Raw genomic sequence first — 21832 nt, 5'->3', positions numbered from 1 at the left:
AATCTGAATAGCGACAGTATATCATATATGTTAGTGCACTTCAATGCTTTTGCAGAGGAACTTAGAATATGGCAACATTTATATTTTATGACTGAAACTTTCTTTAACACATACATTTGTAGCTGGTAAAAAAAAGATAAGGATAATTGGATATAGCCGTTACAATGTTGTCTGTATAATATGCACCTTATTTCCTAATGTACTTAAGGTTTAAAATGGAAGATAGAGTTATTTCTCAAAAGAAAATTATTTTGATCTATATTCGAAAATGTGATATGATTCCCATTGTGATAACTTAACACCTGATATTAAATGACGTAGATAAGGTAATGTGTCTGTTTCTGGTATCAATAGCAATTCTTTGTAACCACCATCTAAGTTGCAGCACGCATAGTCTCAGATTTTCTTGATTTTTTTCTCTGTTGGTAGCTATCGATAAACTAACAAGACATATGTTGACAAAAAATGTGTTTATGTCCCCGTTGCCATAGTAACGGGTCCCCTTGGATTTTGCCACAAAAATGCATATTTTGATGATGAAAAATTACCCATTTTAAGCAGTTATTATGCATACATTTCAAGCTTTATGAATATTTTGACTATTGTTCATTAACATATAACACTTTATCAGTAAGATAAAAGATACAAATTATTTCTGACAAAATGGGAAGAAGAGGGCATCACTGATTTAAATAGTGGAATTTTCAATGGATTCAAGATTGCAAATTATAGGCATTTTGTATGACATTATTTTACACTTTTGCATCCACAACCAATTATTCTAAAGTAATAAATGTAAACTATGACTATTGCCTAGGAATAATTTCTCAATAAAGGTTTGAAAATAGGTTGCTAGGGTGGTTGCTACGGAAACATGAAAGAGTCATTTTTGTTGTTTTGAAAAAGAATTTGACATTGTTATTTTTATAGTTTTAAAACAGTGACAAATACAAATGTAAAAATCACTTGGAACATGTTGTGCATTCAATGAGCTAACCATCGGATGGGGGATTTTATAGCTATGTTTAAGACCCAGTGGTCGCATGGGCTGTTTCTGCTTGTGTGTTTGTCTCTTTGACACATTCCCCATTACCATTCTAAATTTGATTGAAAATGCGAATATAACCCTGTCGCATTGTTTGCCTTAATTAAAACATCGCAATAATTTCTGAATTTACAATATTTCTTTCAATATATTCCGAAATGTCCTCTTTAACATAATCTAACATCTGACTTTGACATTTTTCAGCCTGTTTAAAAACAGGAGCCTCTTAGTTAGTTTTGTATCTTTTTTTTAAATTTTGGTTCATTTATCTGTTTCGGAGTTTAATGTGACATCCATTTTCGATGAACAACTATACATTATGTTAAGGATCAGCTGGAGCTAACCATCGGGTGGGGGACTTTATAGCTATGTTTAAGACCCAGTGGTCGCATGGGCTGTTTTCTGCTTGTGTGTTTGTCTCTTTGACACATTCCCCATTACCATTTTATTGAAAATGCTATCAAACGAATAATATTATTGTTGACATACCATATACAAAGTTCTAGATGTTCTTTTGTGACAATAACATAGATTATTCAGATGAAAACCAAATGACACATGTGTGTTATTATTCTCATCTTGACAATTTATTGATAGTAATACCTCTTCCTTAATACACCTGCCTAACCACCGGTATCTTAGAATATAAATTTTCTTAAGCGCAATTTTACATCCAGAACTATTTGTTTAATATAATCCTATATTTCAAATATCAAAATGGTAGGGAATACGTTTCTCATCTTTCGTTTTGAATTATAGACATGGTATGCTTAATAATTAATATAATTTACACAACTGTCTTTTTTGCCTATTATAACTGAATAGTTTCGTTTTGAGACCTTTAATCTGTAAAACTTTATGATTTATGCAGTTCAATATCCACAATAATATCCATTTTTACACATACTACAGAGTTATTCTGGTCAACGATAAGTATGTATCAAGAAAAAATAAATTATTTCCCTCATTTCTAATATATTTTGTTTTGAAATGGTTATCAAGCCTTGAACCTGTGACAAACAATCGTTTCCAGCTAAAACTTTCTTTAAAAATTGTAAACCTTCATTCAAATGTGACCTTGTATCTTCGTCAAAAGGTGATAACATATATAATATCGGCATCACATTTCTATCTGTAATATTTGTGTTTCATCAATTGACTCTATATAATGAACCTTAGTTAATAACTTTTGATAATTTTCTGTTCTTGGTTTTGAATTCAATGTACTGCGTGAATGATTTATTTATAGCAAATCTACAGTCATCACCAGTTTTTCTCATCAGATTGTGTTTCAATAGGAAATATCTGCATACACGAGGGTTAATATTACTCTACAATTGTTAACATTTTAGAACATACGAATGAAATAGAAAAAAAAAGATCGCGAATGAATGGATAATGTTCTGATCTTTATGAAATTAAAAATATCTGAATTGATTGCCATTGAGACAACTTTTCACAAGATGTCAAAATGAAAAGATGTAAACACGTTGTGTCTTTCTAAACTATACTTACGACAATTTTTATTACGTTTTATCTTATTTCTTTTGCCTTACTGAGACTCTCTTGATGTCTACCCGTACTATGAGTATCAGACAGCGTACCAAGATACTATTTGTTTATTTGTTTGATGGTGAGTACAGCCATGATCGGTAATGGCTTTTAGCATAATGACTAGTTTTTGTGGGTGGAGGAAGCTAAATTAGCAGAGAGGACACTTTATCGTCGGCTCAATAACTTGCAGTCTGAACATTTTTCATGCACACACGTTATATTCTGTTTGTTTGATGGGTTGGAGCTTTTGATTTTGACTTTCCGTTTTTATTCTGTTTTTTTTTAGATTTTACTTTTTACGGGTTTAAGAGAAAAACAATCGTTAATTTCGTAGGTTAGATTTTCAAGTTGTTGACGACTTCTATTTTGTGATCTCAAATAATTTCTACGAGTTTTTTTTTAATACCAAATATATGATCATTGCAACTTTTTTTTCCAGGATGGTGACACTCTTTTACACTCAGCTGTTAGAGGTGGACACCTAAACATACTTAAATGGTTATTAGAAATAACAGAGATCAATCCAAATAGCGTAAATAAGGTATTAAATGAAGTTCTTTACAGAACGCAATTAAAATCAATGTCAACACAATGTTGCTTACGGAATCAATACATATCTACCACATGAGCTAGATATCAGAGGTGTGAAGGGCACTGATATCTAAGAAAACAACATAAGCAACAAAAACAAAACAAATATCAAGATACATGTCTTTCATGAAGTCATGTATATGCAGTCACTACATAGTTAATTAAAATGTAAAGATGGTAACTCCTTAATGTGGGAGATGTCGTGTTGCAAAGACGTAACAAATTTATTAAACGACAATGAACTTATGATACAGATTACAAAAAAGTCCTAAGTCAAAAATAAGCAATTTCTAATTATTTGTTTTATTGTTCGAGCCTTGAAATTGTGACACACAATCGTATTCAACTAAAACTTTCTTTCAGAATTATAAACCTCCATTCAAAAGTGAAATTGTATCATCAGCAAAATGTGATAACTTGTATGATATCGGTGTAACATTTTAACCTGTGCTATTTTTATTCCATCATTATATCTATATCATGAAACTTACAGAGTTAAATTAATGGTGGTATTACACCTAGTTCGACCTGTCGATTTTACATCAATCGTTTTTAGAATAAAATTTATATTACATTTTTTTTAAACCTGTATATGCGTCCTTAATATCATATGTGACCTTGTAACCAAAAACATAGCCGTTTAGAGTTTACGGAAGCCCATCGTAACTCTAAAAGAAGATAGTCGTAACTTGTAGACATATATCAATAATTTTCTATTTTTGCTTTTGAATTTAATATACTTACTTAATGATGTTTTTTCTAAAGATTACAAATAAAAATAAGATTAATACAAATGTTCTGTTTCAAAAAAAACCCGCAATGTACTAAAACATTTTAGACAAACATAATTTTATTTTATATTGTATATTTTGAATTGACTTAGTGTGCATTATTTTATTGAAGTATCAAAATGAGTTATTCTCTTCAACAAAATTCAGATATGAATTGTACATGTTTTTTCATTCCCTTTAAGTTCAATGAACCTCGTAACATTTCCAACATTTCTTTTTTAGCATGGGAACACTCCATTTGACATAGCTTCAGAAGAAGATGGATTCGAAATTTTACAATTGTTATTAGAAAGAACATCTATAGATCCTAAGAAAGTATATAAGGTATGGAATGTACTACTTACGAAGATTTTCAAACGTTGCTTACTCGACCTAAATAATCATCAGCCTTAATCTAAATTCAAGTAACCACTTCCAACTAATCTTTATACCTTAAATGAAAACAGACGTACAATCTTCGCAAGGAATACAAAGTCGTCTACACTATGTTATTCAGTTGCTGTTAGAACAATGGTGGTTTTATGAAGAAAAGAAAAAAATACAATTGGATATTCGAGTGAGATGGAACCAAGTTTATTCAGCACAAAAATGTGTCTTAGGTTATGTTTCTCAAAACGTTGAGTCAAACATTTACATCATGTTAGCTATACCAATCTTTCCTTGCAATTACTTACAATTAATTGAACAAGTGAAATTGAATATTGTACAAAAGGTAAAATTAAGCTAAGACATCGTTATTTTTCTGAAGCACATGAGCGTACCCCGTGCTTTTGAATTAAGTCCGTGTTGCTCAGTCTTATGTTTATATTCAAAGTGTGGTAAACGTTTTTAAGATTATCATTTTGCTGTCAGTTTGTTTTCGACTTATGATTTTGGGTCGACTCTGCCGTATTTTCAGGAGAACAATTTGATATCTTTTTTTCAACTTTTGTCCTTTGTTACATAAACCCACAGAGTCCACGTATTATAACACTCTAACTTATGGGTGGAGAATAAAATGAGACAAATATAGCAAATTATGTTTTATTCATCATTTCCTTTGTATTTGTCTATACATCTTATTATGCATATCATTGGTACAAGCACACATTTCATCTTTTCATACATGTTTATATTTTGTAACGTTAATAATAACTTTTTACGAAATTTTCCTATCATAATAACTATTACAAAATCCAATTGTAAAGCAGTTTAAGTTGAAAGAAGATGTATTAGTCATTCATACAGACGTATTGAATGGTTTTACACTAGTCAGTTTTGGAGTTCTATATAGCTTGATATTCGGTGTGATTCAAAGCTTCGTGTTGAAGACTGTATTTTGACCTATAATGATTTACGTTTTAACATTGTGACTTAAGATGTTCAACTGTTTCATTGACACTCATACCACATCTTCTGTATCTATCTAATTCATTTGCTGTTTGGGCAATGGTTGTTTTATGAAGAAAAATAAACATTCAATTTGTTATTCGAGTGAGATCAAACTCGATACCCACGAATTGTTGACAACATAACATATACCCGTAATACAATTTGATTGTTTAGCAGAATATTGGAAAGAACTGTAAAAATAACAACTGTTTATTACAGGATGGCAACACTGTTTTACACAAAGCTGTAAGGAGAGGAAATCTCGAAATGGTCAAATTGTTACTCAAAACATCAAATATAGATCCTAATCAAGAGAATAAGGTATACAGTATAAAAAGTGTATGGCTATGTTAATGTGTTGTCAACTTTCATTGTGTCATATGTTTTGTTTATTAAATCGTTGAGCCAACCATTAACATCTGAATCTGATTTCCATACTAGCTGTACCAATCTTTTCTAAGTACTTATTATTAATTTAACAAGTGAAATTGAATATTGTAAACAGAAAGGGTAAAACACAGCTAAATAATGTAGACACCAATAATTTTCCATAGCACATTAGCGTATCCCTTGCTTTGAATTAGGTCTGTGTTGCTCGATGTATGGTAAACGTGTATTAATTTAGTTTATGTAATTCTGTTGTCAGTTTGTTTTCTTCGACTTACGGATTTTTTGGGCATACCTTTGGTATCTTTGTGAGAACAATGTGATAACTTTTTTTCAAATTTAAATCCTCTGTTACATACACACACAGGGTCCACTTATCATAACACGCTAACTTACTGGTGGAAATTAAAATAAAAAAGAAATCAAACATGATATGATATTGATCATTCCCTATGTATTTATCTATACATCCCATTATGTATGATCATTGGTACAATCATCAATTTTATCTTTTTATACATATTTATATTTTCCAACTTTAATATCAACTATTTGCTTACTTTTGCTATCATAATTCATATTAAGTTGAAAGAAATGTACTGGTAATTCATTCAGACATATTGGATATATTCTACACATGTAATGTGTGGGTCCCTTTATAACTTGCTGTTCGGTGTGAGCCAAGGCTCCGTGTTGAAGACAATAATTTGACCTTTAATGGTTAACAAATTGTGACATTGATGTAGAGCTGTTTCATCGGCACTCAAACTACATATTTTTTTATCTATACAGTTTTTCCATTTTACTTCATTAAAAGAAGTCATTTCTGAACTATCGTGCGTAAATATTTGTTTTACAATTGTACATGTTGACATAATGTGTCTTTGTTAAAAGTACATAACACACATTATTTCTGCCAATACATAGTTCATAGCAGGTTATGTATACAGAGTTTTACACTAGTGATAGATGATGTGGTCATTTAAATAGCTTGACCAGGCAAAATATAGTACATTTATTAAAGTCAGAATCATAACAGAAAGGTCTTCATTTTTCATACGAAAATATTAGATTATTAGAGTTCTGTTATTTTATCAAGTCAATTTGTATAGGCGTTTCTGAAGCTTTTTTCGGCTTAATTGAACTATCCAGTTTTTCCTATCTGTTTTTATTTATAATCGAGCTACCTCAAAATGCTGTGCATCATCTACAGTGTGAATGAGGTAAACAATATGTAGGCAAATCGAAACAGCCATTTCACATTAGAAAGAACGGTCAATGATGCATGCAAGCCAAATATTCCTCCCAGTAGACATTTGAGATCCCCTGGCCACACTTAGGCAGATCCTAATCGACTTACTATAACAAACATAGACCACAGTACTGATTGGTCTAGGGAGGATAGACTCACACGGGAAAGATTATAAACAACGTTAGTACGCAGAATCTATATATCAAGACCATCATGTATTGTTTTTGAAGTTGATACGGATTATTTAACCATAAAGTGTTGCTACCTTCCGATGATTTTTTTTAGAAAAAGGACGAGACGTTCTTTGACATACCCCTGGTTCATCAACTTTCATCAACTTTCAACTCATACACTATTGACGTTTTACAAATGAGGCAGAGGAAGCCATGTCTGTTGTTGTTTTTTATTTCTAGTTCTGGGGGATATTTATTAATGGAACCCAATCAGGAATTTTCGGATTGTTAATGGAGAGAAAATCATCAATATATATGAAAGTGAAATTAAATAATCTGGTTTCTTTGATCTTCTTGTTTTGTTGTCTGTAGGAACTCCGATTCATATGAAACGAAGAAGAGGTTGGCAAGGAGAGGCGCACAGTTCGTTCCCATAGGAATGCCGACAATTTGTTAAAAGCGTTACCTCCAAATTCAACAAATATGTTGTCGATAAGAAACTCCAGCATAATTAAAAGCCAATTGTTCAGAGAACAATTGAAGGTCTTTCCATCGGTAAAGATCAATTTTGATATAAAAATATTAAAAATCAGTCTAAAATGTCACTTCCTATGACTTTATGATGTATAAATATGAATTTAAAGCAAAGGTCAAAATCTAGAACGTCCTATTAACTAATGACCTTGAGCTTATTTTCAAGGTCACAAACCAAGGACCTCAAATCAAAAGATGCAAGGTCTTATAATATATATGGATAATGAGTTATATCACTTTATGCATAATTCTAAATATAAGATGGGCGAAAACTCCCAATTATTGATTACGCACCCTTTCAACCAAAATTTATAAGTTACGACATGTCGTAACTAACAATTTAGTAAAGATAACATGTGTATATGTTATACGGTTTTTGAAGAAAAGTGAAAATAAGCCAAAATCAAAATTTATAATATGACCTTGACCTTTGACCTTGACCTAATTTTCATTTTTTTGGACCAAGGACCTTAAATCAAAAGACCCTAGGTCTCTATTACCTATGGTTTACCAGTTAGAAATGCATATTACTAATATCAAATGCAAAAGGGGGAATAACTCTCATAAGGAGTGTTCATATCGCTTCGGTTAAAATAGGACAAATCATGCGAAGGATATAACGAGCAATTTTATAAAATAAATTTGTCGCATTTTTCTACGGTTACGGAGGAGATGCACTCTGATGATAAACAGTGAAAGGGGAGATAACTCTTACAAAGAAAATGGTTCGCCTTAGCAGGGTGAAATTTAAAAGCGCATAAACTATACGATACCATATGAGAAATATCTAAGCGACATATTGCGAAACAAACATTTATCGCAAGAACAAAATTTGGCGGAAGAAAAAAAAAAAAAAAAAAAAATAATAAATATAAATCAATTGCTTTTTTAAAGCAATTGTAGGGGGTCTTTCCCCCTTTAAAATTAATTGAATTTGGGGGGGGGGGGGGGTTGTTTGTTTGTTTGTTTGTTTGTTTGTTTGTTTCTGTATGGGGTCTATATTATTGTTACCGGAGAAGTTTCATGTTTAGTTTGGAAAGTTTTTCTTTTATTTTAGGTACAGCGCGCGCGCCACATCACGTGACACGGGTTTATAATAACGAAAAGATAGTCTTTTTATTCCTTTTTAGGTGGGGACTTTGAACAGACAACATGTATAGAGACGGAATGCACACAATGTAATTTCTTTTGTCATTGTAGGAAATTGACATTTTGATGACAGTTCACAAGCAGTGCATGTTTTGGATTTAATTGTTCCGGTGTAACTTTAATACACATTTAACGATTATTTTCTTAAAATGTACATTTTTCAGCACCAGTTTGTAACACAGATTAGTATTTTAATCTAGGAGCGGACATTTTATTGTAGGATGTCACTGAGATTTACGGACCTAGCAAGCGATTTTTACAGCATTGCCATTTTTTTTCTCTAGGAAAAGTCTTGAGAGATATCCGCACCAAGTTTTTTTATGAACCTTTAGTACATGTGTGCCCTGCTGCCTGCAAATTTTCAGGTCGATTGGACTTGTAGTTTCAGAGTACATGTGCATTTTTTTTTCAGAAGTGACGCAAGAACAATATTAAATTTCAATTTTTTATGAAACATGATTGATTGATCATGATCATGATCATGATTGATTGATTGATCATGATCATGATTGATTGATTGATTGATCATGATCATGATTGATTGATTGATTGATTGATTGATTAGTTGGTTGGTTGGTTAAACACGTTGGATAGGGCCAATTGAAACAGCGAAAAAGAAACAAAGAAGATCTTGGACCCTATATTAAACACACGAGACGAAAACATGATTGATTGATTGATTGATTGGTTGGTTGGTTGGTTGGTTGGTTGGTTGGTTGGTTGGTTGGTTGGTTAAACACGTTGGATAAGGTCAATTGAAACAGCGAAAAAGAAACAAAGGAGATCTTGAACCCTATATAAAACACATGAGACGGAAACATGATTGATTGATTTATTAATCATGATCATGATTGTGATTGGTTGATTGATCATGATCATGATTGGTTGCATGATCATGATTGGTTGATTGATCATGATCATGATTGGTTGATTGATCATGATTGGTTGGTTGGTTGGTTGGTTGGCAAACACACATAAAATTCTTCAAGTCGTGCCCAAAATCACATATGTACATGACCTTGACCTTTGACCTTGTGACCTTTGTCAAGGTCATTGCTTCACAATGTCATTGCAAAAGACCCTATGGGTCAAGGACCTTTTGTTTAAGAGTTATGCCTAATAATGGCTTTTTATAAACCATCAATGGGGGTTATGTCCCTTACATAATGGTAAAACCAATACAGTCATAATGTAACAAAGTTGCCCCTTGAAGTACTCAACATTTTTCACTGCTTAAATTTTCTGTATCTATAACCATTCAAGAATTATAGGGAAATCAAAGACATATGAAAATCTAAAATATGACCTTGACCTTTGACCTTGACCTAATTTTTTAAGTTAGGACCCAGGGGACTCAAATAAAAACATTCCAGGGTTATACGGTTAACCGTTTATGAGTTAAAAAAACATACCGACAAATTTATTCCGTAAAGGTACATAACTCCTATAAAATTTCATCGAATCGCTTCGATCCAAATTAGCCAAAAATTCCTGAGGATGTAACGAACAATTTGTAAAAAGAATTTTGTCGCTTTCTTAATTTGTTACGAAGGAGATGCACACACATGACAAACAGTGAATAGGGAGATAACTCTTACAAAGAAAATGGTTCGGCTTAGCAGGGTGAAATTTAAAAGCGCATAAACTATACGATACAATATGAAAAAAATCTAAGCGACATATTGCGAAACAAACATTTATCGCAAGAACAAAATTTGGCGGAAGAAAAAAAAAAAAAAAATAATAATAATAATCAGAACAAATACAATAGGCTTTCCACAGAAAAGTGGAAAGACCTAATAATATGGAAAAAACTGGAGTTGTCGTTCGTTTTCCGTTGATAGAATATATATATAGATAGCACACAACCTATATTCAGTTGTAAGTGGAGGGTTAAAAAAAAAGGGGGGGGGCAAAAGGGGGTCTCGGGGAGATTTTTTTTATTTTTTTATTAACGGAACAGAATGGTTAAAAAGGTTTTTTACAATATAAATCAATTGCTTTTTTAAAGCAATTGTAGGGGGTCTTTCCCCCTTTAAAATTAATTGAATTTGGGGGGGGGGGGTTGTTTGTTTGTTTGTTTGTTTGTTTGTTTGTTTCTGTATGGGGTCTATATTATTGTTACCGGAGAAGTTTCATGTTTAGTTTGGAAAGTTTTTCTTTTATTTTAGGTACAGCGCGCGCGCCACATCACGTGACACGGGTTTATAATAACGAAAAGATAGTCTTTTTATTCCTTTTTAGGTGGGGACTTTGAACAGACAACATGTATAGAGACGGAATGCACACAATGTAATTTCTTTTGTCATTGTAGGAAATTGACATTTTGATGACAGTTCACAAGCAGTGCATGTTTTGGATTTAATTGTTCCGGTGTAACTTTAATACACATTTAACGATTATTTTCTTAAAATGTACATTTTTCAGCACCAGTTTGTAACACAGATTAGTATTTTAATCTAGGAGCGGACATTTTATTGTAGGATGTCACTGAGATTTACGGACCTAGCAAGCGATTTTTACAGCATTGCCATTTTTTTTCTCTAGGAAAAGTCTTGAGAGATATCCGCACCAAGTTTTTTTATGAACCTTTAGTACATGTATGCCCTGCTGCCTGCAAATTTTCAGGTCGATTGGACTTGTAGTTTCAGAGTACATGTGCATTTTTTTTTCAGAAGTGACGCAAGAACAATATTAAATTTCAATTTTTTATGAAACATGATTGATTGATCATGATCATGATCATGATTGATTGATTGATCATGATCATGATTGATTGATTGATTGATCATGATCATGATTGATTGATTGATTGATTGATTGATTAGTTGGTTGGTTGGTTAAACACGTTGGATAGGGCCAATTGAAACAGCGAAAAAGAAACAAAGAAGATCTTGGACCCTATATTAAACACACGAGACGAAAACATGATTGATTGATTGATTGATTGGTTGGTTGGTTGGTTGGTTGGTTGGTTGGTTGGTTGGTTGGTTGGTTAAACACGTTGGATAAGGTCAATTGAAACAGCGAAAAAGAAACAAAGGAGATCTTGAACCCTATATAAAACACATGAGACGGAAACATGATTGATTGATTTATTAATCATGATCATGATTGTGATTGGTTGATTGATCATGATCATGATTGGTTGCATGATCATGATTGGTTGATTGATCATGATCATGATTGGTTGATTGATCATGATTGGTTGGTTGGTTGGTTGGTTGGCAAACACACATAAAATTCTTCAAGTCGTGCCCAAAATCACATATGTACATGACCTTGACCTTTGACCTTGTGACCTTTGTCAAGGTCATTGCTTCACAATGTCATTGCAAAAGACCCTATGGGTCAAGGACCTTTTGTTTAAGAGTTATGCCTAATAATGGCTTTTTATAAACCATCAATGGGGGTTATGTCCCTTACATAATGGTAAAACCAATACAGTCATAATGTAACAAAGTTGCCCCTTGAAGTACTCAACATTTTTCACTGCTTAAATTTTCTGTATCTATAACCATTCAAGAATTATAGGGAAATCAAAGACATATGAAAATCTAAAATATGACCTTGACCTTTGACCTTGACCTAATTTTTTAAGTTAGGACCCAGGGGACTCAAATAAAAACATTCCAGGGTTATACGGTTAACCGTTTATGAGTTAAAAAAACATACCGACAAATTTATTCCGTAAAGGTACATAACTCCTATAAAATTTCATCGAATCGCTTCGATCCAAATTAGCCAAAAATTCCTGAGGATGTAACGAACAATTTGTAAAAAGAATTTTGTCGCTTTCTTAATTTGTTACGAAGGAGATGCACACACATGACAAACAGTGAATAGGGAGATAACTCTTACAAAGAAAATGGTTCGGCTTAGCAGGGTGAAATTTAAAAGCGCATAAACTATACGATACAATATGAAAAAAATCTAAGCGACATATTGCGAAACAAACATTTATCGCAAGAACAAAATTTGGCGGAAGAAAAAAAAAAAAAAAATAATAATAATAATCAGAACAAATACAATAGGCTTTCCACAGAAAAGTGGAAAGACCTAATAATATGGAAAAAACTGGAGTTGTCGTTCGTTTTCCGTTGATAGAATATATATATAGATAGCACACAACCTATATTCAGTTGTAAGTGGAGGGTTAAAAAAAAAGGGGGGGGGGGGCAAAAGGGGGTCTCGGGGAGATTTTTTTTATTTTTTTATTAACGGAACAGAATGGTTAAAAAGGTTTTTTACAATATAAATCAATTGCTTTTTTAAAGCAATTGTAGGGGGTCTTTCCCCCTTTAAAATTAATTGAATTTGGGGGGGGGGGGTTGTTTGTTTGTTTGTTTGTTTGTTTGTTTGTTTCTGTATGGGGTCTATATTATTGTTACCGGAGAAGTTTCATGTTTAGTTTGGAAAGTTTTTCTTTTATTTTAGGTACAGCGCGCGCGCCACATCACGTGACACGGGTTTATAATAACGAAAAGATAGTCTTTTTATTCCTTTTTAGGTGGGGACTTTGAACAGACAACATGTATAGAGACGGAATGCACACAATGTAATTTCTTTTGTCATTGTAGGAAATTGACATTTTGATGACAGTTTACAAGCAGTGCATGATTTGGATTTATTTGATCCGGTTTAACTTTAAAACACATTTATTGATTATTTTCTGATAATGTACATTTTTCAGCACCTGTTTGTAACACAGATTAGTATTTCAATCTCGGAGCGGACATTTTATTGTAGGCTTTTACTGAAATTTCGGACCTAGCAAGCAATTTTTACGGCATTGCAATTTCTTTTCTCTAGGAAAAGCTTTGAGAGATATCTGCACCAAGTTTTTTTATAAACTTTTAGTACATGTATGCCCTGCTGACTGCAAATTTTGAGGTCGATTGTATTTGTGGTTTCAGAGAACATGTGGATTTTTTTTTCAGAAGTGACGCAAGAACAATATTAAATTTCAATTTTTCATGAAACATGATTGATTGATCATGATCATGATTGATTGATCATGATCATGATTGATTGATTGATTGATTGATTGATTGATTAGTTGGTTGGTTGGTTGGTTGGTTGGTAGGTAAAACACGTTGGATAGGGCCAATTGAAACAGCGAAAAAGAAACAAAAAAGATCTTGGACCCTATATTAAACACACGAGACGGAAACATGATTGATTGATTGATTGATTGATTGATAGATTGATTGGTTGGTTGGTTGGTTGGTTGGTTGGTTGGTTGGTTAAACACCTTGGATAGGGCCAATTGAAACAGCGAAAAAGAAACAAAGATCTTGGACCCTATATTAAACACACGAGACGAGACGGAAACATGATTGATTGATCATGATTGATTGATTGATTGATTGATTGATTGATTGATTGATTGATTGATTGATTGATTGGTTGGTTGGTTGGTTGGTTGGTTGGTTGGTTGGTTGGTTGGTTAAACACGTTTGAAAGGGTCAATTGAAACAGCGAAAAAGAAACAAAGGAGATCTTGAACCCTATATTAAACACATGAGACGGAAACATGATTGATTGGTTGATTAATCATGATCATGATTGGTTGATTGATCATGATTGGTTGATTGATCATGATCATGATTTGTTGATTGATCATTATTGATTGATCATGATTGGTTGGTTGGCAAACACACATAAAATTCTTCAAGTCGTGCCCCAAATCACATATGTACATGACCTTGACCTTTGACCTTGTGACCTTTGTCAAGGTCATTGCTTCACAATGTCATTGCAAAAGACCCTATGGGTCAAGGACCTTTTGTTTAAGAGTTTTGCCTAATAATGGCTTTTTATAAACCATCAGTGGGGGTTATGTCCCTTACATAATGGTAAAACTAATACAGTCATAATGTAACAAAGTTGCCTCTTGAAGTACTGAACATTTTTCACTGCTTAAATTTTCTGTATCTATAACCATTCAAGAATTATAGGGAAATCAAAGACATATGAAAATCTAAAATATGACCTTGACCTTTGACCTTGACCTAATTTTCTAAGTTAGGACCCAGGGGACTCAAATAAAAACATTCCAGGGTTATACGGTTAACGGTTAATGAGTTAAAAAAACATACCGACAAATTTATTCCGTAAAGGTACATAACTCCTATAAAATTTCATCGAATCGCTTCGATCCAAATTAGCCAAAAATTCCTGAGGATGTAACGAACAATTTGTGAAAAGAATTTTGGCGCTATCTTTTTTTGTTACGAAGGAGATGCACACACATGATAAACAGTGAATAGGGAGATAACTCTCACAAAGAAAATGGTTCGGCTTAGCAGGGTGAAATTTAAAAGCGCATAAACTATACGATACCATATGAGAAATATCTAAGCGACATATTGCGAAACAAACATTTATCGCAAGAAAAAAATTTGGCGGAAGAAAAAAAAAAAAAAAATAATAATAATAATAATAATAATAATAATCAGAACAAATACAATAGGCTTTCCACAGAAAAGTGGAAAGACCTAATAATTAAAAACCAATTGTTCAGAGAACAATTGAAAGTCTTTCCACAACAAAGAAATTTGGATAAGAAGGTAGTTTCTTCATACTGATGAGATAAGTAATGGTTTAATTATCTTTTTGAGTGATGTAAGGGAGATAATATGCTACTTCCGGTCTCATACGATAGCTTTTTTCACACTGATTTCAAAAATATATAGTTTCTATATACATTTGTATGTAAAATGGGTGATAATGGGTCACTTCCGGTTTGTTGGAAGTCATTTTTAGTCTTCAGTAATCAGTTTATGTATCTATATGACAAAATATATAAATTCTGAGTACTTGTATGTGAAAAAACTGCAAAAAAAACTACTTCCGGTTTTCCCAAGGTAACTTCCGGTAGCCATTTTTCAAGGTCATTTGTCACTTAACCTTTTGTATGAGGTCAAATGTCTTTATAATGAACATAATTGAAGTTATAATCAAATAACCTCATATCAAGACATTTCAGGGGCACCAACTCCTATAAGATGCCATTTAATTGTATAAGACTAAATGTAGCATATCTTCATTACAATTAAGCAGACATTTTGCACTTGTTCTTTCATATGTATCTTTCAAAGTGAGGGAGAAAATGCAAAAACAAGCAAAAGTCACAATTGAGAACTTGACCTTGACCTTTGACCTTGACCTCATTTTCTAAGTTAGGACCTAGGGGACTCAAAGAAAAACATTCCAGGGTTATACGTTTAACTGTTTATGAGTTAAATAAACATACCAACAAATTTATTTTGTAAAGGTAGATAACTCCTATAAAATTTCATCGAATCGCTTCGATCCAAATACGCCAAAAATTACTGAGGATGTAACGAACAATTTGTAAAAAGAATTTTGTCGCTATCTTGTTTTGTTACGAAGGAGATGCACACAGAGGGTAAACAGTGAAAAGGGAGATAACTCTTACATAGAAATTGGTTTGGCTTAGCAGGGTGAAATTTAAAAGCGCATAAGCTATACGATACCATATAGGAAATATCTAAGCGACATATTGAGAAACAAACATTTATCGCAAGAACAAAATTTGGCGGAAGAAAAAAAAAAAAAAATAATAATCAGAAGAAATACAATAAGTCTTTCCACAGAAAAGTGGAAAGACTTAATAATCAGAACAAATACAATAAGTCTTTCCACAGAAAAGTGGAAAGACTTAATAATAATAATAATAATAATCAGAACAAAAACAATAAGTCTTTCCACAGAAAAGTGGAAAGACTTAATAATAATAAATATAAAGCAATTGTTTTGAAAACAATTGTTAGGCAGTCTTTCCCCTCTGATGAATGGATAATTGATTTTTTTTTTATTGATTGATTTGGAAAAAAGGGGGGGGGGGTATTTGTTTATTTGTTTGTTTGTTTGCTTTGGTATGGGGTCTATATTATTATGTTACCGGAGAAGTTTCGTGTTTAGTTTGGAAAGTTTTTCTTTTATTTTAGATACAGCGCGCGCGCAAGATTGAGGAGACATCACGTGACGCGGGTTTATATTAAGAAAAACTTAGTCTTTTAATTTCTTTTTAGGTCGGGACCTTGAACAGACAACATGTCTAGAGATGGAATGTACACAATGTAATTTCTTTTGTCATTGTAGGAAATTGACATTTTGATCACAGTTCACCAGCAGTGCATGTTTTGGATTTAATCGATCCGGTGTAACTTTAAAACACATCTAATGATTATTTTTTGATGATGTCCATTTTTCAGCACCTGTTTGTAACACAGATTAGTATTTCAATCTCGGAGCGGACATTTTATTGTAGGTTTTTACTGAGATTTACGGACCTAGCAAGCGATTTTTACGGCATTGCCATTTCTTTTTTCTAGGAAAAGTCTTGAGAGATATCTGCAAAAAGTTTTTTTATGAACCTTCAGTACATGTATGCCCTGCTGACTGCAAATTTTCAGGTCGATTGGACTTGTAGTTTCAGAGAATATGTGGATTTTTTTTCAGAAGAGACGTAAGAACAATAATAAAATAAAAATTTTCTTGAATAATTGAGAGTTTGTTCCTTCAATAAACTGTCATAAATAAACAGTCATACATTTTGATTGATTGATTAGTTGGTTGATTGATTGATTGGTTGGTTGGTTGGTTGGTTGGTTGGTTTGTTGGTTGGTTGATTAAACACGTTTGATAGGGTCACTTAGAACAAGGGGAAAAGGACCTCAAGAGACCTTGCATCCCGTATTAAACGCATAACACGGAAATATACATTAAGTGATTGATTGGTTGGTTGGTTGGTTAAACACGTTGGTTAAACATGTTGGTTAAACACGTTGGCTGATTAAACACGTTGGTTAAACATGTTGGCTGGTTAAACACGTTGGATAGGCTCTATTTAAACAAGCGAAAAAAAACTCATCTTGGATCCCGTTTTTAACACATGAAACGGAAACATGCATTGATTGGTTGATTGGTTGGTTGGTTGGTTGGTTGGTTAAACACGTTGGTTAACCATGTTAAATACGTTGGTTAAACATGTTGGTTAAACACGTTGGTTAAACACGTTGGCTGGTTAAAAACGTTTGATTGGCTCAATTTAAACAAGCGAAAAAAAAACATCTTGGATCCCGTATTTAACACATGAAACGGAAACATGCATGATTTATTGGTTGGTTGGTTAAACACGTTGGTTAAACACGTTGGTTATACATGTAGTTTAAACACGTTGGCTGGTTAAACACGTTGGTCAAACACGTTGGTTAAACACGTTTGATAGGCTCAATTTTAACAAGCGAAAAAAAACCATCTCGGATCCCGTATTTAACACATGAAACGGAAACATGCATTGATTGATTGATTGATTGGTTGGTTGGTTGGTTAAACACTTTGGTTAAACACGTTGGTTAAACACATTGGTTAAAAACATTGGATAGGCTCAAAATTGGATCCCGTATTTAACACATGAAACGGAAACATGCATTGATTGATTGATTGGTTGGTTGGTTGGTTGTTTAAACACGTTGGTTAAACATGTCGGTTAAACACGTTGGTTAAACACATTGGTTAAACATATTGGTTAAACACGTTGGCTGGTTAAACACGTTGGATAGGCTCAATTTAAACAAGCGAAAAAAAACATCTTGGATCCCGTATTTAACACATGAAACGGAAACATGCATTGATTGATTGATTGATTGGTTGGGTGGTTGGTTGGTTGGTTAAACACGTTGGCTGGTTAAACACGTTAGATAGGCTCAATTTAAACAAGCGAAAAAAACCATCTTGGATCCCGTATTTAACACATGAAACGCAAACATGCATTGATTGATTGATTGGTTGGTTGGTTGGTTGGTTGGTTGGTAAGTTGGTTAAACACGTTGGTTAAACACGTTGGTTGGTTAAACACGTTGGTTAAACATGTTGGTTAAACACGTTGGTTAAACACGTTGGCTGGTTAAACACGTTAGATAGGCTCAATTTAAACGAGCTAAAAAAAAACATCTTGGATCCCGTATTTAACACATGAAACGGAAACATGCATTGATTGATTGATTGATTGATTGATTGGTTGGGTGGGTGGCTAAACATGTTGGTTAAACACGTTGGTTAAACACGTTGGCTGGTTAAACACGTTAGATAGGCTCAATTTAAACGAGCGAAAAAAAACATCTTGGATCCCGTATTTAACACATGAAACGGAAACATGCATTGATTGGTTGATTGATTGATTGGTTGGTTGGTTGGTTGGTTGGTTGGTTGGTTAAACACGTTGGTTAAACATATTGGTTAAACACGTTAGTTAAACATATTTGTTAAACATGTTGGTTAAACACGTTTGATAGGCTCAATTAAAACAAGCGAAAAAAAAGAGACCTTGAATCCCGTATCAAACACATGAAACGGAAACATTGATTGATTGATTGATTGATTGATTGGTTGGTTGGTTGGTTGGTTGGTTGGTTGGTTGGTTGAAATTCAAACACACATACAGCTGTTTAAATAGTGCCAAAACCACATAATTTGATGACCTTGACCTTTGACCTTGTGACCTTCGTCAAGGTCATTGCTCCACAAGGTCATTGCAAAAGACCCTATGGGTCAAGGACCTTTGTTTAAGAGTTTTGCCTAAATATGGCTTTTTAAAAACCATCGATGGGAGTTATGTCCCTTACATGATGGTAAAATCAATATAGTCATAATGTAAACAAGTTGCCCCTTGAAGTACTTAACATTTTTCACTGCTTAAATTTTCTGTATCTATAACCATTCAAGAATTATAGGGAAATCAAAGACATATGAAAATCTAAAATATGACCTTGACCTTTGACCTTGACCTAATTTTCTAAGTTAGGAATCAGGGGACTCAAATAAAAACATTCCAGGGTTATACGGTTAACGGTTTATGAGTTAAAAAAACATACCGACAAATTTATTCCGTAAAGATAGATAACTCCTATAAAATTTCATCGAATCGCTTTGATCCAAATTCGCCAAAATTTTCTGAGGATGTAACGAACAATTTGTAAAAAGAATTTTGTCGCTATCTTTTTTTGTTACGAAGGAGATGCACACACATGATAAACAGTGAATAGGGAGATAACTCTTACAGAGAAAATTGTTCGTCTTAGCAGGGTGAAATTTAAAAGCGCATAAACTATACGATACAATATGAGAAATATCTAAGCGACATATTGCGAAACAAACATTTATCGCAAGAACAAAATTTGGCGGAAAAAAAAAATAATAATAATAATAATCAGAACAAATACAATAAGTCTTTCCACAGAAAAGTGGAAAGACTTAATAATAATAATCAGAACAAATACAATAGGTCTTTCCACAGAAAAGTGGAAAGACCTAATTATCACTTGCTCTTCTGTGTAGCATGTTTTACCCTTGTGTTTACTCTTAACAAAATTTGCCTTATGATATCCCAAAGTAATACATTTATAGCGTATGTTACAATTTTTATGTTGAAAGGCATTGTGGATTATTTCTTTCATGCGATTCTTCAATTTCACATGGGGTATGGTGGTATACAGGGTTGAAAAATCAAACGTTTTGATAGAAATTATTTCAGAAAAGATTTCTTCATTGCGAGTATCCACATCATAATTTAAAAAAAATATAAAATGATGTTCCAGATATTTCATTTCATCGTGAAAAAAAACACAATTTTATTTCGTGCACAGTTCTCACTTTTCTTTATCATGTTTTGCTGGCTTCCAAGATGAAATGAATGGATACATTATGTTTAACTTTAGTCTTCTTTTTTTAATTCTTTTTCTAGATTTTATTTTTATACACACTTGTCCGGGTCGGCACATATTTAATTTTTAGACATTGACTTATGAAAGTTGGCATACAGTGTATAATCATGCGATATCAAAACAGTTTTATTTTATCATGACCCATACTGTTGATCTCAAGGTTATAATAATTGATGTTTTGTTCTTCACCTTGACTTCTAGGTAAAAACCATATATATTCTTATAGGCTATATAAATTTCTTTTTACTGCACCAAAGAATTAATTTTTCGAGATCAAATCCCCGTTATAAAATGCACCGTTAATTATTCACACCCCATCCCTACATCATATTTATTCTAAATAGCCTGAACTAGACATTTTATTCTAGACGAGGTCTGTTTATGGTACAAGTTGCGTCTCGTTCATTCCTTTAACTGTTAAATATCTTTCAGGCCCACCCTTAATTAGTAAATATTTTATATTATTATTTTCATGAAAAGACCTCCACATTGAAACACGGTTTGAAGTTGTCTTCTATTTAAAAACAAATGTTTGCTGTTGCTAGGCAAAATGTTGATATCTTCTAAGCTCGACATGAAGTTGTCTAAAAGCGTTAATGATAATCTATATGTTAACATTATAGTGTAACTTCATATCAGAAAGTAATATTTTTTATAAATAACTAAATTCATACATCAGATACCGTAAAGAACCCATTATTTGACGGTTGCTATATGCACTTGTTATGTAGCGAAGTTAATGATCAGCATAAAGTTAACAACAATTAACTAACTTTTTATTTCTAACTATTACAATTGTTCATTAACAGACAATCTGCATTGCATTCAATTTAATTTGTTCAATAAAATGGCTAATTGATTTTTAGTGAACCTAAAGTCAAATATATGTTTGCTGTTGCTAAGCAACATGTGTGTTGCTATGCTCCATTTGGAATTTGTTACGAGTAAAGATGATTATGAAAGTTTATCTGAATATAACACCATATGGAAAGAACATTCTTCAAACAACTGCAAAATACATACTTCAGAGGGGACAAACACCCATCGTTTAACCTTGCTACAATGTAAGCAATGATTATGTTGAATAGGTAGTTTTTTAGCATATAGTAAACGATATCAAAGTGATTTTTGACTTGTGACTTCAAGTTCTTCATATTATCATATAGAAATATTTAAATTTGTACTTATGAAGCAATTAATATGTGCTAATTTTCAGTCTTAATGAAAACTAT

At 32.7% G+C, this 21832-nt stretch overlaps 1 protein-coding gene across 1 annotated transcript in view; it reads left to right on the top strand.

The window, feature by feature from the left end:
- Positions 1-21832, top strand: part of LOC139526337 (ankyrin-1-like) — a 44257-nt gene that overhangs the window by 18582 nt on the left and 3843 nt on the right. The window contains exons 7-9 of the mRNA XM_071321471.1: positions 3039-3140; positions 4204-4305; positions 5572-5673. Of these exons, the coding sequence (XP_071177572.1) occupies positions 3039-3140; positions 4204-4305; positions 5572-5673 (306 nt within the window). The remainder of the gene's footprint in view (positions 1-3038; positions 3141-4203; positions 4306-5571; positions 5674-21832) is intronic.

The sequence above is a fragment of the Mytilus edulis genome, chromosome 6, assembly GCF_963676685.1.
Source record: "Mytilus edulis chromosome 6, xbMytEdul2.2, whole genome shotgun sequence".
NCBI classification, from domain to species: Eukaryota; Metazoa; Mollusca; class Bivalvia; order Mytilida; family Mytilidae; genus Mytilus; species Mytilus edulis.
This window is presented reverse-complemented; position numbering and strand designations above follow the sequence as displayed.